At 38.9% G+C, this 21,414-nt stretch overlaps 1 protein-coding gene across 1 annotated transcript; it reads right to left on the reverse strand.

Moving 5' to 3' along the window:
- Nucleotides 1-6,622: 6,622 nt before the first annotated feature.
- Nucleotides 6,623-17,445, reverse strand: LOC140171470 (stromelysin-2-like). The gene is made up of 9 exons (XM_072194740.1): nt 17,131-17,445; nt 15,758-15,860; nt 15,134-15,339; nt 13,973-14,213; nt 12,873-13,031; nt 11,897-12,013; nt 11,015-11,148; nt 10,055-10,193; nt 6,623-8,170 (listed from the first exon to the last, which is right to left on the reverse strand). The coding sequence occupies exons 1-9, from the start codon at nt 17,296-17,298 to the stop codon at nt 7,773-7,775; spliced, it is 1,665 nt and encodes a 554-aa protein (XP_072050841.1). The 5' UTR covers nt 17,299-17,445; the 3' UTR covers nt 6,623-7,772.
- Between the last annotated feature and the right edge of the window lie 3,969 nt (nt 17,446-21,414).

Consider the following 21,414-nt stretch of genomic DNA (forward strand, 5'->3'; position numbering starts at 1 on the left):
CAAGTTCAAGTTCAAGATTTTTTCACCGTCTCGATGTAAACAATAAAACATGACAAAGCAATATACGGTACAGAACTAAATTCAACATTTTAAGTAGGACCACGGAGGTACTAAATAGAACAAGAAAAGGCTGAATCACTTGCAAACCAGTTTCAATCTTCACACGAGCACTACAATATTAGAGACATTGCGATTTCCAAACGTAGACATCGGACGTACGTTGATCTTCATTCCAGCTGACTTGTTCTCCTTCGTGACGAATGAGCACAATCCAGTTTGGAACCGAGACTAGCAATATTTTTAAAACACCGTATTAACGTATACGTAAAAACGTACGTTCCACGTGCTGCGTTTGGAACATCGCAATCTCTCTACTAACAATCAACAAACGAACGCAATTTGTAGGGAACATGCCCGAAATGTCTTGAATTGGCGATTCTTGGCTAAAAGCGGATCGTACTTCCGACCATTTTTGACAAATTTCACCAAAAGCGCCAAAGTGGGCCAGATTTTTAATTATTGTATATTTTGAACAAAGAGTTCACTGAAAGTAGGATTTCCGCTCTTTTCGACAACTATTTTTTTTAAAGATTGAAATATAGGTCCTAACAACTTTTTTACTCCCAAATGAAGGGACTCTAGATATAAATCGCTGTAAGGGTCCGATTTTGATCTTGGTTTTGCTATAGTTGAACCACGCCCCGTTCTCGAAACGGGTTCTCCTATCCTCGATGCTGCGTCTCGCAACGGAAAAAGCGTCATCAAGACGTCGGACTCGGACTCTGTGGTAGCCTTCTATAGTCTTCATTTTGTATGTGGTTTTGATCAAGCAAAAAATTGTGTTTAGTCATCAAATATTTATGGTCAAAATACATGATTCAGTTTAATAGCTGACTGTTATTATGTTAGGCAAAAAAGTGGTCGATGGTGATGATGATGAATGGTGAAACAGCACTTTTGTTGGTTTGCTCATTTCGGTTAATTGTTTCATCGACTGTTCGTGAAGAACAGAGAACCCGGATGTTGGGAAACAGGATGCGAAATATACACGTTTACCTCTTTACATAATGGCATAGCCAATGGGCAGATTCCCCCTTCGAGAAGTCTCCCCATGATCGCCCTAATATTTTTTTTAAAAAATCAAATTTTTGTTTGTGCCCTTTAGAGCCATCATTTCGGATCATTTTCGTTTAAGTTGGCTCCCCCGGGGCTCCCCATAAGTTGCTTTGTCCCCTTGCCCTTCTACCCTACTACACCCCTCTGAAGAAGTCCTGGCTACGTCAGTTATAGTGAGATTTTGGTCAATATCTGAATGAGTTCATTCCATTCGGAATAGGACATACAACAATTCAAACAAACAACTTGCGGCCATAATAAAGCTCTTGACCAAGTTCCAGGCTTGTCGGAAATTATATTGCGCTTGTGTATAGAGCATCGGTGTTTCGATGGTCTATGATGGTATAGGTAATAGGTATATGCCTACTCCAATGTCGGGTTAGGCATTATATTCGGAAATCTCTTTCTATAGACAAGGGGTGACAGAACTATTGGGCATTATTATGGTTTATACGGAGGCAGTGGTGGCAGAAGCATTAATTTTGGGGTGTTTTTTTTTGGGGGTGCATATTTTGTTCCGTGTTTATACTGCCGGGACATTTGCGCGCGAAGCCCGCGAGATATTCTTAATTTCAGACCATTTCAGCCGAAAATAAAAGGCGATTTTTGTTTTTTTGATTGGCCAGTGCTCGCGAAGAGCAAGGTATAATGCTGGTTTCATACTTTCCTGCTGTGTCGCTGTGCCGCTCTGATGACGTTTTTGCTCCACTGCGCTGTCGCACCAAAACGCTAGGGGTGACCAGCGCCAGCGCGGCAAGACCAGGCCCGTACGCAAGATTTCATTTGGGGGGTGCTGATATTGAAAAAGTGGACCTTTTTCAAGGGGGGGCGATTTTGTAAAAGTGGACAAAATTTAGACCTTTTTGGTCCAAAAAAGCGTAAAAAAATCTGATTTTTTTACCCGATACTATCGCAAGTTCTGAACTTTTTGAACTTTTGTATAGTGACTTTTCCAATTTGGTTTTTTTTTTGGGGGGTCGCATCCTTCGCACCCCCCCTGCGTACGGGCCTGGGCAAGACGATGTCGATCATTTTTTGCAAACCGGCAGATCGCTTGAAGTTCAAGTCAACTCGGGAGCGGTACCGTCTATGAGAACATGATATAGATGCTGAGCGGTATATACGGTATAGGCTTTCATTGTCATGCCGCTGCCGCACAGTGGCGTGCCGCTCCGCTTGCAGAAATGAAGTGCAAGAATGAAACCAGTATAAGACGAGGGTAGTAGGCCTACTAGGCCTATTCTGCTTTAAACTCAGAGGGCAAGGTACTTTTGTAGGCGTACTTAGTCAATGTTGTTCAAGTTTCCTTATTGTTTCCTGTGTCGCGGTACTAACCTTGACCATGTCGACTTTATTTTTATTTTTGCATGATCATGATCATGACCTGTCACGTACAACCTGTAAGGCCATGGATTAAGCTCCATGTGTAAGGCACGTCCGCAAAATGTATAACTAGATACAATAAGCTATAGGTCTATGATTATCATTTCCCAGCAATATTCTCCATCATGTGTAGCTATGTTAACGAGATTTCATGGTTCTCTAGTCCAATAAAACAGTATTCAATGTGGACGTTTCGGTCTTACAGACGTCTTTTTCAACGGTTGATGCTGTGCAACCAGCATCCTCTGTTCACCGTAGTGGATGCTCAGCAACTCGGTTGCCAGTTGTCTTTGTCTTCCGGAAGAAAAACACAACTGGCAACCGAGTTGCTGACCAACCATCCAGCATCCTCTGCGGTAAAACGTTCACGATGAGTAGGATATTTTTCCACGAAAAATCCTTAGACATGGCACACCGACATCGCCTGGCTAATAATTATTTGGTGCAGCAGTGACATTAAAATGAATACACGGGATCGATACACGTGAATTGCTATGCACGATTTTGATATCAGACGAAAATCTTCGGATACTGAGTTAGAAAATGATGAATATCTCCGTAAATGAATTTTTCTAAAGAAACCAGATGTGGTCTCATACACTTGAAAATACGTGTTGAACAGATATTATAGTCGTTAGCGTGCGCTTTGAAAATTGGCCGTGCGCTTTGAACTCAAAATTCGACCAAGACTCTCAATTTTATATTGCGTTGGTCTTGTATGGACTACAGCGCGCATGAGGATTTCTCCTCATCTAGATCCTATTCTCAGACGTAACCAAAATGGTTTTCGCAAGGGTAGATCAACCACACCTCAGATTCTAGCCCTTAGAAGGATAATAGAAGAGCTTAAAATCTCAAAGAAGCAGGCATATATTGTGTTTGTTGACTTCTCAAAAGCTTTCGACAGTGTTAACCGGAAGGCCATGCTGCATATTCTTCGTAATTATGGGATCCCTCAGGAGATTGTGAATGCTATTGCAATAATGTATGATAATCCTTCAAGTTTTGTACAAACAGGTGATGGACCAACTGAAGAGTTTCTCTCTACTGCTGGAATCCTGCAGGGCGACACCTTGGTCCCTTACCTTTTTGTGATAGTGGTAGACTATCTCCTCAGACAGTCGATAGACACTGACAAGTCCAAAGGGATTGACATCATGCCCAATAAGACGAGCAGAGAGAAGAACAAGTATTTAACCGATCTTGACTACGCAGACGACATCGCTTTAACAGCTACGTTATCACAAGATGCCCAAGATCTTCTGTCATCTTTAGAAGATGCTTCCGCCAAAGTTGGCCTCTTTCTCAATTCCAAGAAGACAGAATATATGTGTATTAATGGAGATAAGAACCCAACTCCAATCCTTTCTCGGGATGGCACACAACTCAAGGAGGTGTCGGACTTTAAATATCTTGGTTCATTTGTTGCCGACAGCAAGAAAGACTTTCTGACTCGCAAAGCTCAAGCATGGAAAGCTTGCAACAAACTGCACACCATCTGGCAGTCCAACATATCAAGAAATACCAAGCTTGCCTTCTTTAGAGCCTGCATAGAGAGTATCCTCTTATATGGAAGTGAGACCTGGACAATGAAGAAAGATCTTCAGGACCGTCTTGATGGTACCTACACCCGGCTGTTGATGAGGGTTCGAAATATATCCTGGCGTGAACATAAAACCAAAGCAGAGATCTATGATGGTGTTCCACAGGTGTCCTCCATCGTTGCTCAACGGCGAGCCAGATTTGCAGGCCACTGCTACCGTGCAAAAGACCAAATAATTTCAGATGTCATCTGTATGAGGCTTCCACGAACATGTAGAGGAAGAAGACCATTCAACTACATCGACTGTGTGGCAAGGGACGTCAATCAAGAAATTAATGACCTCCCAAATCTGATGGCTGATAGAGATTCCTGGAAAAGAATTGTAAACTCTTTCTCGGATGCGTCCGCAAGATAGATAGATAGACAGCGCGCAGCAGGCTATAGCCGGCACTCACTCAAGTGGAGAGAGTATAACCATTGACCGCAATGTCGTATACAAGCTTGCTCACAGAGCGAGAAATCAATTACCCCGTCTATGTCAGTAGCCTTAGTCAGGTCACTTCGCTAATAATATGCATCTCATAAGGTCCGAATAAAATGGTCATGGGTGGCTGTGGATTCAACCTACCATGGCGATTTCTACTATGAAGATATCGGGGCGATGTCACTGTGCATGGGTCCACATTTCCAGTAAAATTACCCTTGGAAATGGGTAAAGGTTCGGAAGCTCGAGCCGCACTTTTAAAAAGACGTTCTTGTTTGGCATGATCGACCACAAAATAGCTTTCCATAGACTTGACGTGCAAAATAGGGCCCGATCGAGTTTTAGGCCATAAGTCGAGTTACGTCCAACTGTGAAATGGGCCTATATACTTAATCAGAACAAAATTCTGCATAATTATCTGAAAATGGGTTAATGACTCCACATCCACTTCACAAGCGGATTTAGTGGTATGAACCCTTAAATCCCATAAAAATGGCGTAACGTAACCACAAACATATCCTGCCAATTATTGTTCTATACTATCCGGTAGCCATCACTGGATATGATAATATGACCTAGTTATTGGTTCGTCTTTAAAATATTGAATTTTTTTAAAATACAGGGTGTCCCAAAAGTTTCTTTACCATTTTGAGCCGCCATATCGTTCACAAGCATTGTTGGCCGGGGAATCCCGGAGGGAAATAAAATGCACATTTGGAAAGATTAAACATTCATCACTACTTCTGTATGGCGAAAATGTACCAATAGTAAACACACAAATGTTTTGAAAACGTTATAAATGTGTTATAGACACTGTGACACGTGTTGATTTTGATCAAACGTTTTAATTAACATTTAGATTTCTGGTTATATAAAGATCATGAAAACATTTTACATGAAAAAAAACCACTTCAACAAGATTACTTTTTTGAAATATCGTCAAAGGGTGTTTTGTCAACATTAACATGATTAAGGTTAGAAACTATTTTAAATTGTTGCGATTTGGTAGTTCACAGCATCTTGCGAATGGCAGTGAGCTTTGGCAAAAATTGCATTGATCATTTCATAGCGAACATGTAGAAGAATTCAAATATAGATATCCTTTTGTAGGTCGTGTTGTTCTTGAGTTATGTTGTAAAGCCTTACGTGCATAACTCATTAATAACAATAAACCAAGCAAGTTTTCAAAATATATGATTTGTAGAATGAACTTTTGCAAAACATCAAAGTGTTATTATTCAATAATTATTGATTTAGACAATGAAAATCGAGTTGTCATAGGGATAGGGATAAAGTTGTCAAAAAATGCTTTCTGAATGTTATTAAGACGTTTTATACCCTATAACCCGACATTTAAAATTTTCGGCTAAACGTTTTGTTTGCTGGGTATGTATGGGTGGCCGTTTGGGCCAAAAGGGCCTCAAAACCACACGAGAGTCTCAAAAATACAACAAGGTCTCAAAAACACAGAAAGGTCTCAGAAACAAACACACAACAAGGTTTTAAAAGTACAATAAGGTCTCAAAAACAGGGAAAGGTCTCAAAAACAGAGAGGTCTCAAAAAGAGAGAAAGGTCTCAAAATAGAGACAAGTCACAAAAACAGAGAGGGGTCTCAAAAACAGAGAGGGGTCTCAAAAACAGAGAAAACAGAGAAAGGTCTCAAAAACAGAGGAGAAATGTGTAAAGACAGAGAAAGGTAACAAAAACAGAGAGAGGTGCCAAAAACAGAGAAAGGTCTCAAAACAGAGAAAGGTCTCAAAACAGTGAAAGGTCTCAAAAACAGAAAGGTCTCAAAACAGAGACAAGTCTCAAAAACAGAGAAAGGTCTCAAAAACAAGAGAACGATGCCACATATTCAACGCATTAGAGATATGCATGGTGTCCACAGATTACGTTAGTAACTAGAACCACGATCTCTAACGATGAGAATAATTATTTCTCGTTAGTCTGTTTAGAGACCGTTTGACCCAAACGGCTGCCCATAGATATGTACTCCCTTGTGTTATCACTTTCTAGGAATTAGAAACATCATTCATATTACATTCATTGTCATCTACAATAATATACAAAGAAAGCTATAATAAGACGTTCTTTATTTTATTTTTTCAAAATGGTTTTAATATCAAATTCTTATGCAATATTATTAGTCTGCATTGTTTAATATTGTTGTTATTGTTAGTTCACAATACTCAGAAGAATAAATAACTCGTGACGTGAAAGTGAAAGTGTGCGAGTCATTCAGTATCACCAGGAACATGAGCAAATGAAACTTATGAAATGAAAGTGTATCAACATGATCAAGTTATTCGGAGTTATAACGTAACTACCATGACTACAGTCTATAGCGCCACATTTATCTCAGCTCCGATGCACATTTAATTCTTTTTTAAACCGGGTTTTAAATTATATACTCTTCAAGTTCAACCGACAGGAAAATGTGTACTTAAAATTGTATACTCTTCAACCGAACTGTCAGATATATCCCCTTTTAATTTTGAGCCGAACAAGTGAGGTAAAACATAGAAAATTGGTATTTACTACTAGTACTAGCGCCCATGCATGTACTCCCGCGGTTGTAATACGGTACGATCCTCTGGGTGTGTATTGTGTATGTGTATCCCACGCCGTGTGCGTACTGTGCATACGTGTTCGACTAATATTTCCATCGTAATAATAAATAGCCGGTTCCATCGTTTTATTCAAAATCTCGGATTTTGACAAAACTACAGCACCTAAAGTCTTGATTACATTAGAATCGTGTAAAAACCAGAATTTAACATTTTTTGAGGGCGTTCTCCTCAGCAAAATATGTTATAATATGACTTTAAGGTTGAGAGTAGTTACCGGTAGGCCTATATCACTTATTTGGGAATTTCAGGTAAAAATCATTCGATATTTAGGGTCTGTCGGGAAAGGGCAAACAAAGAAGAAGCTAATTTTAAAGACTTATAAAATAGAAAGTGTCACACGAATCGCTACTACCATGACTACAGGGTGTTGATTTGAAATACCGTAAAACATCGTTTACAAGCATATAGAGTGTTTTTGATGAAAGCAAATTAACGACACAGCCGAAAATATGCCAATACAATAGATTGGTATTACAATAATACTTGTTTTTGTTTGTATAAACTTGTATTAGTTATTTATTTGCTCAAACTCTATACTGTTATCATTCTGTTGATGGATGGCGCCGGGATTAATTTAGCGTTCACCAAAAGCACCATATGCTTGTAGACGAGGTTTTACGGTAGTATACGGAGGAATGAGACGGTCACACTGGCACACTGCCATACTGGAACCCGCGCACTCATTAGCACAATTGCATGATGGTACGGATAACTGTGAGGGTCACAAGAATTACACTCGGCAGGACACTCGAAGCAGAACTTCCACCTTGTACCAGGTTCGAAAAGCCACAACCAAACCAGTACTGATCCGTGCGACGTGGATAACCTTTTTGGGTTTGTTCTTTTATCATCATAGCGGTAGTAGTCGTTTCCTGTGAAGAAGTAGGTGGGACTATCTTCCCATTGAAGTACTGTGTCGACTTGATCGAAACCAAGATCCCATTTATGGAGAGGGAGAGGATATCCCCAGTCTACTTTCTTCCAGTGGGTGTTGAATCGCCAGTACTCAGTTCCTGTATTCAAGAGAAATCAAAATATGAACTCTCAATATGCATTTGATTTTTTGATAAGAAAAAAATATATAATAATGATATTAAAGAAAATATAAAGACGATTAACCAATATTTATTTAAGATGACACAATTAATTATAATTAAAGTTTTCCTCATCGAATTCAGTCAATTAAAACTCTAATATAAAGGTAAGATCATAGAGAATATCAATACATTAAAAATTTGTAATAATTATTGTTGTGACAGTAGGCCCTATAGAGGGAGACATTAACGAAGTTTCTTGTAATGCCCAGGGGTCGCATCCCATAATACCCCCTTTTTAAAGTCGCGTTGAATTAACACGTATGAAATCTTCACAAGCACATAAAGGAAAGGTTTCTATACAATAACGATTCTCTTATAAACCATCATGCGCACAGTCTACCTCGATACACCTGAGCACACATTTTCGTCCAAGAGCTCTCAAGCAAGCAGTGAACATAGTGATTTGTCTCCACACAGTCTTTGATAACACTACACAGCTGAATGCTTAGCATCAAAAAAGAGCTGTGGAGCTTCTAGCTGAACAATGGGCCTCTTTGTTTGGTTTTTGTCGAAACCTCAAGTGTTCCCTTCATCCAATCAGACTTTTTTTTATATATATATCAAACGAAAGCTAACACTTCCCCCTGAAACACTTTTCGTCACTAGGTCAACAGTTCACGCAATTCAATGTTATAGCAAGGCGACTATGGTAAATCTGTTGAAACTACCTATCCAAGCACATTTTTGACCAAACTGTAGGCTTTAAAAGTGAAAACCTCCGTGTTCCTTACAATATTTGTCAAATTGTATGTCTTAAATGAAAAAGCACACATATTGTCCATATACTATAGCCTCACTAAAATAAGCAATGGCTCTTTAAATTGCAAATCTTGTGCAAAAAGATACTATTTTCGCAAATCTTGTGCAAAAAGATACTATTTTCGCCTGTTTTGTCATACGGTTGTAAATTCAATGAACTATGACTTTGCTAAAGAGCGCTTACAAATTGATATGATTCTAAATGTGTTGTGGTGTCAAAGCAAAATTATGTTATTCTAAAACCGATGGAACAAAGAACTCCACTGATATGTTGTTTTTCAATTTGTTATTGAACCGTCTATCATAAAAGGACTTTCAACCTGTATCGTCAGCCTCATACTTCTCGTAACTGTGCAAATTCGTGTTTGCTATGATCATGATGATCCCTATCCCTATATATCACCGTAGATCGCATGGGTGTCAATCATACGGGGGATGAGGAGAGGGGGGGGGAGTGGGCGTGTCCCCTCCACCTATCGGCAAAATTGCCAATTTTATGTTCTTTTCAGTCACTTTTTGACAATTCAGCCTGAATGTCCCCAGTGGCTTAGCCAGCTTTTTTTGGTAAGGGGGTGGGCAAAATAAAATTTTTGGGGCACAGATGAAAAAAATTACAGTTGCATCATACAAATACATAGAGACTGCATGTCTTCGAGCTTCCAAAATGCTTTATTGGGACGATGTGCGCGGGAAGCGCGCAAAAATTTGGTATTTTACACTATTTTCGCCCATTATCAGGATGGAAAGGGCTTTATCTTTACAATGTGCACGCGTAGCGCGAAAAAAATCTTGTATTTTACACTATTTTGGCCCATGATCAGGCTGAATTTTGGTAGAAAATGGCTCCTTGCCCCTTTTCTTTTCCTTTGCTCTCCTGATTTTCTCTTTCATTTTTTTTGTCAGAGGGCACTTTTTTCTTTCATTTTTTGTCAAGGGGGGCACTAGTAAGCTAGAAAGTATAACATGTACACACATAGGGTGTAATCTACGGTTTACCAAGTGCAGGGGACTAATAGGTATAGAACTTTGGTACTAACTTACCTTTGATGAAATAAATCTTGCCATTGCCGCTCCAATGGAAGGCCGCGTCGATATCATCGGGAACACCTTTCCAATATTTGTCTATAGGAAATCTCCCAATAAAGGCAAATTTAATAGTAAAGATGAAGACATGACGACCCTGGAGACAAAATGATAAAGTGTGGCAACAATTGATGTTTAGGCGATGATCAATGTCTCTATTTAAAGCTATCTTTTGATTATATTTCATTAAATGAACAAAAAACAAAGCTGCTTGTACAATCCATTCCAATTAATAACTTTAATTGTGCAAAGAAGTCTAGATAATGCAGTCGTTGTCCAATTGAATTGTCTGTCTTATCCGCCAAACTTTTTTTATTCCTGGCATAGGTGTTGTCACATGTGCAGTTACAACTAAAAAGTGACATTTATCTTTGGTGTAAAACGCATTTTGAAAAATTGTTTCATTCTGTCGCGATCGCGTGAATGATGCAAACGGTTCAAATCCCACTAAGTCCTGATTTTTGTTTTGTTTTTTCCCTCGCATATTGTGTCTCGAACTCGAATTATCTTACGCCCTGCTAGGGTGATACATTATAGACCGCACCCTTTCTTATTGTCAAGTATGATTTGGTAAAAAATGATTTCAAGACTTGAGCACGATTAAACAAAATCGCCTATGAATATCAGATTATAATATACTCTAATAAAACATGTCACTAAACCATGTCAGAATTTCGGCGAAAATCCGAGAATCGATTCTCGCAAAGATTCTCGTAAACAGATTTGCATGAATCAAAGTGGACTCTCGCAAACTTTTGCAGTGTACACAAAAGTTGATTTGCAAGAATAAAATGATTCCCGCAAACTGATTTTACAAGAATCAAGATTGATTCTCACACTGCGAAACGAAATTCCGACCCTGCTAAAAGAATGAAGTGTTTTTAAAACAACCAAAAGGTATACACAGAATGGACCTACCTTGAAGAAGTGGAACTGTTCTTTAAAGAAAAGTGCTGCATCAATATTGTCTGGGAGTCCAGAGAAGATATCTGCTATCGGCATGGGCCATCCTCCCAATATGCCCTTCTTGTCAAGACTCCATACCCATCGACCTGTATCAAAATTTAGTTTAATATCAACATCAAAATTTAAGATCCCATCAGCATGATCAGATCTCTTCTTTTTATCTGTCCATTTCTTATTTATACCCTTCTTTTCTCTCTCCCATCCGCTTCTTTCCTACTGTTACATCTGTTTGTGTCTACTTTCTTTTGCATCCCATGCCTCCTTTAAAGCAGTTTCTTCTTATACAATGTGTCCAGTCCAGGCAGCTTCTTTTTGCAATCACAATGGGATGCAATACCACAAACCCTTAGAGTTAGGGGTTATAGGGTTTAGGATTAGGGTTTATAGGGTTAGGGCTAATAATGGTTTGAGTTAGGTTAGGCGTCTTGTGGCCCATTATCGTTGCATAAAATAAACACGTGCGAGCATTGAGGGCTCTACTACTCCATTTTGTCTTTTGTTGAGTAATAAAATAACTTGTACATATCGTCGTGATCACCACATATTGACTAAACATACGCGTCAACAACAGCATTTGTATGACTATACAGAGTGTGACGTTGCCAAGTTTGCAATGGTCGGTACGACCCGCGCTCGGCGAATCGCGTATACGGGGTGGTTTATATAAACTGCTATTCGGCATTATGCGGACATCATAACGAATTATATCCAATGGTCGCTATCCGCGCTCGGCGAATTGCGTGAGGCACTTCACGATTTACACAGGGGCGGTTTATAGTAAAATGCTATTCGGCACTATGCGGGATTAATAACGAATTATAAAAAGACACGAACCTCTGAAAGCAAATACCCATCCATCCTTAGTGCCAACCATTGCATCTAAACCATCCGGGCATCTTGGATTACCTGGGTTAGGTGCCATCGTGTAATCAGGTTTACGGCCCCCTTGACCTGAAAATAAAGATTTTCATTATCATGAGGGAAAACGTACAGTATCTACTCATATCCGCAATATATATTACTATTACACATAAATAATGTTAACACAGTAACAAACAAAATATTTCCAATTATACCACAAATTATATTGATGAATTGAGTTTTCAGAAGCCGCTACAATTTAAACTGAATTTACACCCCAAGAGCGACAAACGATTAGTAGTTGACCAATGAGGTAGTGCGCTTTTCCCAACGCAGCAAAACTATTTTAACTTGGACATGCGACGAGTGACGTTGAGTTGCGGCAAAAAGTAATCAATATTATATGCACCGCACCGCACCGCAAAGCAAATGCGGCGTAGTACAGTGGCGTAGCCAGGATTTTGGAACCGAGGGGGCACAACTTGTAAATGTACCGACGGAAATATTTTTTGCCGACGGGTGATTTGTTGACCAATTTTTTTTGCATGGTTTGAAAAAGTGAAGAGCCCCCCAAAAAAAAAAGGATATTAGGCGGTACCAACATAAAAACACACAATTTTTATGTAAAATTCAATTTCATTCACAATTTTTCATCATTTTTTTATAATTCTCCCCTTTTTTCTGTCACCCTTGGTATAAAATAGTCTATTGTTAACCCATTTTTTCCCACCAACGCCTTCAGTCTACCGACGGCCTTACATGAACCGACGGCCATGACGAGCGGGCACCCCCCCCCACTGGCGTAGTATGAACGGACCTTTACCCAATCGCTTGTCGCTCTAAGTACACGCAGATGTTTTTATTTGATTCTGCAATATTATTTTGAAGCTATTGTGTACTGCGTGCGGCTCATATTCTTGAAATTACGGTATTTTATTTCGCAACGTACCATACAAGTATCTGATACCAGCAATATCATCGGGGTGAAGTGAATAGTTTGGCGTATATTCTTTACTGAAGGGCGCCATCACTGCATCCATGTTGTCAGAGTGACCTAACCCAAGGCTATGACCAAGTTCATGAAGAGCCAGCTGAAAGAAATTGGTGCCTGCAAAGAAAGAGAAAAAGGTTTTTAAACCATAAACCCTAAAAGGACTGGTTACTTATTTGGTCATTTAGAAATGAAAACAATCATATCAAGATTTAATTAACTCCCTCCCTGGACACTATTGGTCATCTAACAACATTTCGGATTGGCTGATACTTGAAATGCCCATTTCAATTGTCATTTATGACATGGTCAAACTTGCATTTGCATGATCTTATTAATACCAGGGATATGAGACAAAGTTTTAATACCCTCCTTGATTGGTTCAAAATTGGACACAATATTCATTTTGGCCAATCGGCAGGTAGTTCTCGTGGGGTTAAAAATGTATGATTATGACATTTTCATTGTTTCGGAAAATATGTATACAGTCACCGGACAAAATCATCACCCACATTTAGATTTGCAGTCATTAACTCTCTTCACGCGGGTGTCGACTGCAGACGACAAGTTTAAAAAAAAATTCAAATTCAAAAATTTCAGAAATGTGATATTCATGACCATATTTGGAATCAGCATGACAAATGCACTAAAATGAGTACAAACAAGCCTAGTGTTGATTCAGTAATTCTTAAGATAGCTCTTGATATTTTGAGAAAATAATTTCAAAACTTGAACTTTTTCCATTGAAGCGCATGGCTAGCACGCAAAGCATTAAAAGACTCCCATAGCCGAGACGCAATCATTTTGTTTCTATACAGTCATGTTTATCCGAGTATAGTCCCAAAGTACCCTATACCAGCGTTAATGATGAGACTAATGTCGAACAAAGACAATGTTTCTTTAAACAAGTTCAGTGACGATTTCAGACCTTTTGACCAATACTGCAATGCATCATTTACAGGTGTCTTTGTGTTTTCAAAGTTGTAAACATTAAACTAAAACAAAGAAAGAAGTAAACAAACAAACAAACAAACAAACAAACATACCGCCATACTTACCATGCCTGCTATTCAGAGTAAAATACTCAGCTCTATCGAAATGAATATCACCAGCTAGACTTGGTTCCGGATTACCAGAAGGAAAGAATGTGTGCGCTAACACGTTACCCCGTCCATCGAAGATAAGTCCCTGATTGGGTCCGTCTCCGTGATCTCCTGCCTTGAATTCAATGTTGAAATCGACAGGTGCATCGAGGTCCGTAATTTGGGTGAAAGTGAGTCCGCTATGCTCAGCCCAAAGCTGAAGAACAAACAATAGAACATAAGGTAAGTGAGTAATGTGTGTATAGGCCTTCTACTAATTGAGTGCGGTGCGATCCCAATTCTACCCATTCTTGAAGAGACCATATCCTTAGTCTCTGCCCATTGCATGTGTCTTTGAGCTTCTGTGAGTGTTAGGCCTACATTTGAGCATGACCCCCAAACCAATTTCCCTGACATATATGTCTGAAGTAATTTCACTTTAGTAGACCTACATTATAGAAAACCCGATGAGATTAGGCCAACTGCTTTCACAACCTATAGGGAAATTTGAAAACTTAACCGATGGTCTCTTCCGTCGGACCGGTTTCTCGAAGCATGATTCCTAGCCACTAGGCTTAAACATCTTAAGCCCAATCATTTCTATCATGTCTATACAAGTGCTTACAATTTCACTAAATCAATAAAATAGATCCAATTTGGTTGGGCTAGCCTGCTAGCTTTATAGGAAGCCTGACAACTAACCAGATTTCGAGAAATCGGATCGAACCCCGTGAATTCTGTGAAGCTTTTGGCGTTATTACATGGTCTACCAGACTGTTCAGGATTTCTCCAAATCAGCGTGAATTTCAAATAACAAAGACGTTGGCATGACACTTCAAATATACATTTAGAAAGACGGGTCAACACTCCCTTGCGCAATAAGTAAACAAAAAGGATGCACGTACTTGATGCACTTTACATAATAGCTATGAATGAATACCAGACTCATCTAAAGTGGACATGGTGGAGGTCACTTCAAATCATACCATATAGAGAAAATTACAAAACCATGTGACCTTGGATAATTTGAGTGACCTTCCACTTGAGAAGCATTTATTCCTAGCTATTATGAAAAAAGAGACATACAAGTGTATCCTTTTGAAAGTAATAAGGAAATACTTCAATGAAAAAACTTACGCTTAAAGCTCTCTCCAAAGTGTCAACGATGTCTCTTCTGCTGAGATTATCTGTGACTGAACTGACTCTCCATGTGATCTCATCTTCAGGCCACCTGTTCATGGCATCATATCGTCGCCTTCTCATTTTATTACTCATACCCATGTTGTCTTTAACACCACAACGATCTTTGCTCATCATTGCCATAGTTTCACTATTCATCTCACCTGAAAAGTGGAAAAATCGTACCAAAGATCATGATATCATACCATTATCATGATGATTTTGGCCTTTGACATGTTTTTGCGGACTCGTATAACTCGATAGTTAAAAAAAGTGATACCGAGCGCTTTTGAAAACATGAAATTAACCAAAGTTCGGTGCTTCATGTTTAGCAACTGAGGTAAATGGGGTTGGGACACACATTTACTTGATCGTATGTAACTATGTCATGTAGGCCTATGTGTATCGATAATTTGCTCAAACCCTTTATACTTTTGTGGATGGGGCTCTTTATGTTTGCATGTTTTGAAAGCGCCCGATAGTAAGTACATATGCTAACTATCGAGTTTTTACGGTAGTCAATGGACCGCGCCCTTGGATATTAGTTGGATGGATGTCAAGTCAAAAAGAGTTTAGAAATACCTGTTACAGTGATATTGGTCATTATCTGGAAAGACGTCAACGCATCATACAGATCTGAATCTCCTCCTGATTCTGACATGTGATTATATTTTTTTAGATAGCTCTGAAGTAAAGAATTAAGTTAGGAATCAATTAGTACATGCATATGCAATTACCCTTCAAAAATCGAGCTAAGGCTCCAATATTTAAAGCTACAAGTTAATACAAATAAATTTTAAAGATTCCTCCAAATAATGTCAAATTCTGGCATAGTGTATTTTGTTATGGTTGTGTTGAAGTTTTGACCGCTAGACTGTTACTTTTCCCCAAAATATTGCATAGGGGACGTCCCACCTAACGTACTATAAAATAGAAGAAATAATGAATGCAATAATTGCCTCGTACATATCTTCCCTTTAGCTCGAAAATACAACGTGTTGGTGGGCCAAAATAATTATGATAAAATTCCCGCGCATCGGTCCATCAGTTACCGAAATTCATCATACTGGCAAAATAAAATACCGGTACATGTAGGCCTATATGCCCTAAATTTCAATGGCTTCCGCTCCCACTTTACTTGCCTATAATAGGCCTATACTCCAGCTGTTGAAATATATATTATTTTTTGACAAAGCAAATGTTGATATTTCGTCTTTTCGTAAAATGCCATAAATTTCGTACGAATTCTTTTCTCAAATCTAGGCTCAGGATCATCATACATTTGTTTGCCTATATTATAGCCAAATGACAAACATAATGATGACGGTATGCATCAAATTTCCTTTAAGGCCACTATCAATAGTTTGACGTCTATGACCGTTGCGATAGACGTAGTTTCAGTTTTCCGCAGAGTCTGCCGCAGCAGCTAGCTTTTTGTCTTGAGCTAAATTTTTATCTATAGGGCCTACTAAATGTTGCCGCGGACACCATACGTCCGATGCAACAGCAAGACGCACACAAAAAAGGCGCTGGACTGCAATTTATAGTGGTCTTTGATCCGGTAGTTCAATCCAGCAATTTTGCAGGCATTTTTCCGTCGCGTTGATGCGCCATTCCAGTACACTCTTTCCAAATAGCTTTGTTCGGAGCTTATTTCGCTTTATGGACCTCTGTCAAAGACGCTACGGAAAATTAGTCACTAGTGCGGCAGACGTTGGCAGAAAATAAACCTCTGCGTCTGCCGCAAAGGGGGAAACGCTCGCAGGACGCCGGACTATATAGTGGCATTAAAGCGATTCTGTTACCGACGGTGGCGACGCGTTTTAGACCGCAAAAAAATCGATACCGTAACGTCGCATTTTTTCTGTCAGTATAGTACAAAGTGCCCGCTAATAATTATCACGCGTTCGTCGGTATGCGAAACTACTAAATACGTTAACTTTCTATTTACTCACCATTGCCTCTTGTTTGTTTGTCACGCTTCGTCGTGCGACGTGTTTCACAGATTCGTCATCCTGGTGCGCCTCAATCGCCGAATCCGCAATATAAGCTGGTTTGGCATCAGTCAACCACTCGCTTGCCATAAAGACAAACAGCGCCACTTGAATACATTTAAACCTCATCGTTCCCCGGTACCGCGTTATGTAGATTATAGAAGATGATAGAGAAAGTTGGAAGAATACTTAAAATTAAGTAGATTTTGAAACAAAGTCAAGTTCCACCAAATCAATCCACCTATGCATGGGATGCAACTCGAGAAACTCTATGCAACAAACTAACACCGGTCCGGTAATATATATAGGACGGGGTACACACAGGGTTATCGATAAGATCATTGATGATGTGTATACTTATCCGGTGTGCATATTGTTTTAACCTGAAAGTGTTTAGAGAAATATTATCTTGTGTCTGAAAATTTAAATTTAGATGATAACAATAGGCTCAAGTACATTTCGATACTATCAAGTCATTTCCGAATCAACTTGACGACGTCAATCTTTTTGAATTTGATACAATAAAAAAATATGAGAACAACACGATTTCAAATATCATCATGACAATTATAAAATATCTCACGTGTCATCGTCTGAGTCTCATCCGTCCACTATTTTCCCAAGATAGCCCCAAGAACTGCTTACCTGAAGCAGTGGGGTGCGCAAGGGGGTGTCAGGGGCACAGTCCCCCAGCTTGACCTATCAGTCGGGGGGAAAAGGTCATTCGGGGGGAACTGGAGTTGTCATTGTTCATTCTAAACTTTTTCAAACATGTAAAAAAATTGGGTCAACCTTTTTGGGCGCAGTCATTCGGGAGAACAGGATTAATTGTTAAAGACCCATTCAGTGATCCCAGCGCAAGTGTAAAAAAATTTAAATTGTTTATAAATTGCTTAAAAGTGAAGGATAAGTCATTCAAATTGTCATTTGGTATTTTTGAAGTGACAAATTTGGCAAAAAACGAAGAAAACAGCACTACTGACAAAGTTGAAGCCTCATTCAAATACATGTAGCTAATTTAGATAGGCCTACTGTCAGTATCTAAATTACAGATTCGTGTAAAATGTCTTATTTTGTCTGAAATACACGGCTTTCGGCTGAACCACTCGCATGCTATGTTAGCATATCTATATCAATGACAAAGGTACCAAAATCTGAATTTTGATGAATTTTACGATCGTCCGGATGAGCAAATCACTGAATGGGCCTTTAAGTGTGCCACCAGTCAAAAAATCCTGCGCACACCACTGACCTGAAGTATTGTGCAAGTTGAATTTTACCCATGTACAACCAAAAACGCAATACATTTTGACCCAAAAAATCGTATTTCTATAGAATAAATCCATATCAATAAACATGTCCATTTTTGACATCCTTGTGATCAGACGAATAATTTGGTATATCTTTCAACAAGGTTGGAACATTTTCAAATTTCCCCCTAGTCTATATATGACACTTTGTGACCTCGAATATCGGTCAAAGGGGTCAAATCCAAAATGGCCAACATCTTAAATAAAAGTTTGGACCTTATAGGCTACTTCATGTGTGGAAACTCTCACACCTTTATCGCAAAGTGCACAATGGTACCCAGTTTGTGACCTTAACAGCTGGACTATATATAAGACAATTGGTAGGTTTTCAGGAGGTTCGCCGTCGGACAAGTTAAGAACTGTCAAGCATTCGTCAGAAGTAGCTCTGACTTCTTCAGGAAAGTACCTAAGAATGAGACATGTAAGTCGACCCCCGGGAGTCGACCCTTGCCTGCTGGTGCCTCTGAAAAGAGCCGTTCATTGAAGACTGTCTCTTGTCATCGAAGAACAAGCAGATCTCGCCTTTTGGATATCGATTGATGGCGGACACTAGTACACACGTTTAATTTTGTGTCGTCGTGTATGGCCCAGCTATGTGACAGATAACGGGATTCTTTATGCTACATTTTTACTACATCTGATTATTGGAACTCTCCTGACCATTCACATCTGCTTGGTATGTCTTTTTAAAGCCTTCCGTTGCTAAATTTGACTGATTTTGTCTCATATTCATCGGCCACAGACTGTGTGTTTACCGCTTCATTCAATTTCCGTATTCACCGTGTGCTCACCATTACATTGTATTTGTGTACGTGCATGCTGTTCGGCGGATTATAAACTGTTCTTATTTGAGTGTACGTGTGCTTACCACGCTCCACCGCACCTTTTACCAGCTGGTCACTCAATTGCTCTTCGGCTGATTACGAACTATAATTCGTGATGGATCCCGAATTGAAAGCCCTTTTAGACACTATGAGACTGGAGAATAAGCAGAACTTTGCTTCCATTTCCAAACAAATTCAGAATATTAAATCCGAGATTGCCGAAATTAAATCTGATGTAACTGACCTGAAATTGAGTCTGGATTTTGTTGACAACGAAGTGCGTGTAATTAAAGACGAAACAGTACCTGGGGTTCGCAACTTGCTAATGAAAGAAATTACGGAATTGAGAAAGCAACGTCTGGAAGCAGATATGTACAGTAAAAAGCGAATCTCCTCTTTTACGGTATTGAGAAGAGGTCAGCCGATGAAGACTGTGAGGCAGTCTTGCGTTTTTTCTGAAGGATGAGTTAAAGTACGAGAACTCAGAAACAACTCTCTTTGCTAACTGCCACCGTCTCCCCTCTAAGCGCAGTGACCAATCTAAGCCAGACCCAATCATCGCCAAATTTATTCAGATGAAAGATCGGGACCATGTGCTCCGATTGGCCCCTCGTTTGAAGAAATCCGCAGGCAGTTTTGGAATATCTCCTCATCTACCCAGGGAATTGCAGATGCGAAGACAGCAGCTTTTGCCGATCAAGAGACAAGCAATTGCGGATGGCAAGAAGGCTGTTATCAAGACAGTAGGAACTGAAGTTAAGCTATTTATTGACAATAAACTCTATGTTTCTGATTAATGCTGCACTGAGCTTTTGTCTCTATTGTGCCATTCTAAATAGCTCAATATGACTTTCATAAATGACTTGAATCATCATCAAATTTTTGCAAAGGATATCTGACTCTAATTCGATATATTTAAATATCAGTGCTATTAATATTACTATTAATTTTTTGATGATAAATTAACTTGCTGTTTCAGAAACGTTAGAGGTCTAACCCTCTGGTGCCTACAATATTTTTGTCACCGATATAATCACTGTTTTTCAAAGTAGTTCCGTAGCAGTTGTAAATTAAATCAAGTATCTTCTTATGTTAATATGATTCTGTACTTCAACCTGGATTATACAAGGTTTACTTCAACAAATCTCTTTTCACACATTGTTTGCTTGAGACATATGTTTTCATGATCATTAATTAATGCCTTTAGTATGTTTAGTCATTTTTCATCACCATTTGTTGAGTTTCTTTTCCATTTCCCACTAACATGTTTTATTCATCTCTTTTATGTTCTTTTAATGTCCCTATGAAATAATCACTTTTTTTTTGTGCTGGCCGTGTCCCTGACCCGCCAACCCAGTTTTATTTTTTGCATATATTTATTCTCTTATTATTTCATATTCTTGTTTAGATTTTTCGATTTTCTTCGTGTATTATTTTTTTTCTTTGTTTCTTGTGTTTGTTTGTTATATGTTGGTAGTGTGATGGCTGAGTGTAATCAATGTAATAAGTATATTTATAAGGTGAATTGCAATTCTATTCAATGTAAGTTCTGTAAAGCTATGTATCATAAAAGATGTGTTTATGGTAATCTTGAAGACGACAATTGGTTCTGTTACAAATGCTCTGGTGATATTTTCCCATTTAATCACATTCCTGATGATGGTGAATTTCTGTTTACTATTCGTTATTTCAATAATTCTTATGATTATAATAAGATGTTAGATTTAAAATTCAATCCTTTCTTATTTGAAGTTGGTATCAATGACAAATCGCATGATTACCTTCAAAACCTTGGCATTTTAAATTCTTGCAACTATGTGTTTGATCCTTCATCTGACTTTAACTTGTCGTTTAAAGCTGGGTTTTCTATTTTGCATTTAAATGTACGTAGTTTTAACAAGAACCAGGATTTTATCAATGCATTTATTTCAAATTTGAATTTCACCTTTTCGATTATTGCCCTGTCCGAGACCTGGTTCAAGGAGGATCATTCAAACCTGATTGACATTTCCAATTATAATTTGATAAGTATCCCTCGTCAAGGTAGGAGAAGTGGCGGGGCTGCTCTTTATGTTCATAATACATTATCTTTTAAAGCCAGACCCGATTTA

The sequence above is a fragment of the Amphiura filiformis genome, chromosome 15 (assembly GCF_039555335.1).
Source record: "Amphiura filiformis chromosome 15, Afil_fr2py, whole genome shotgun sequence".
NCBI lineage: Eukaryota > Metazoa > Echinodermata > Ophiuroidea > Amphilepidida > Amphiuridae > Amphiura > Amphiura filiformis.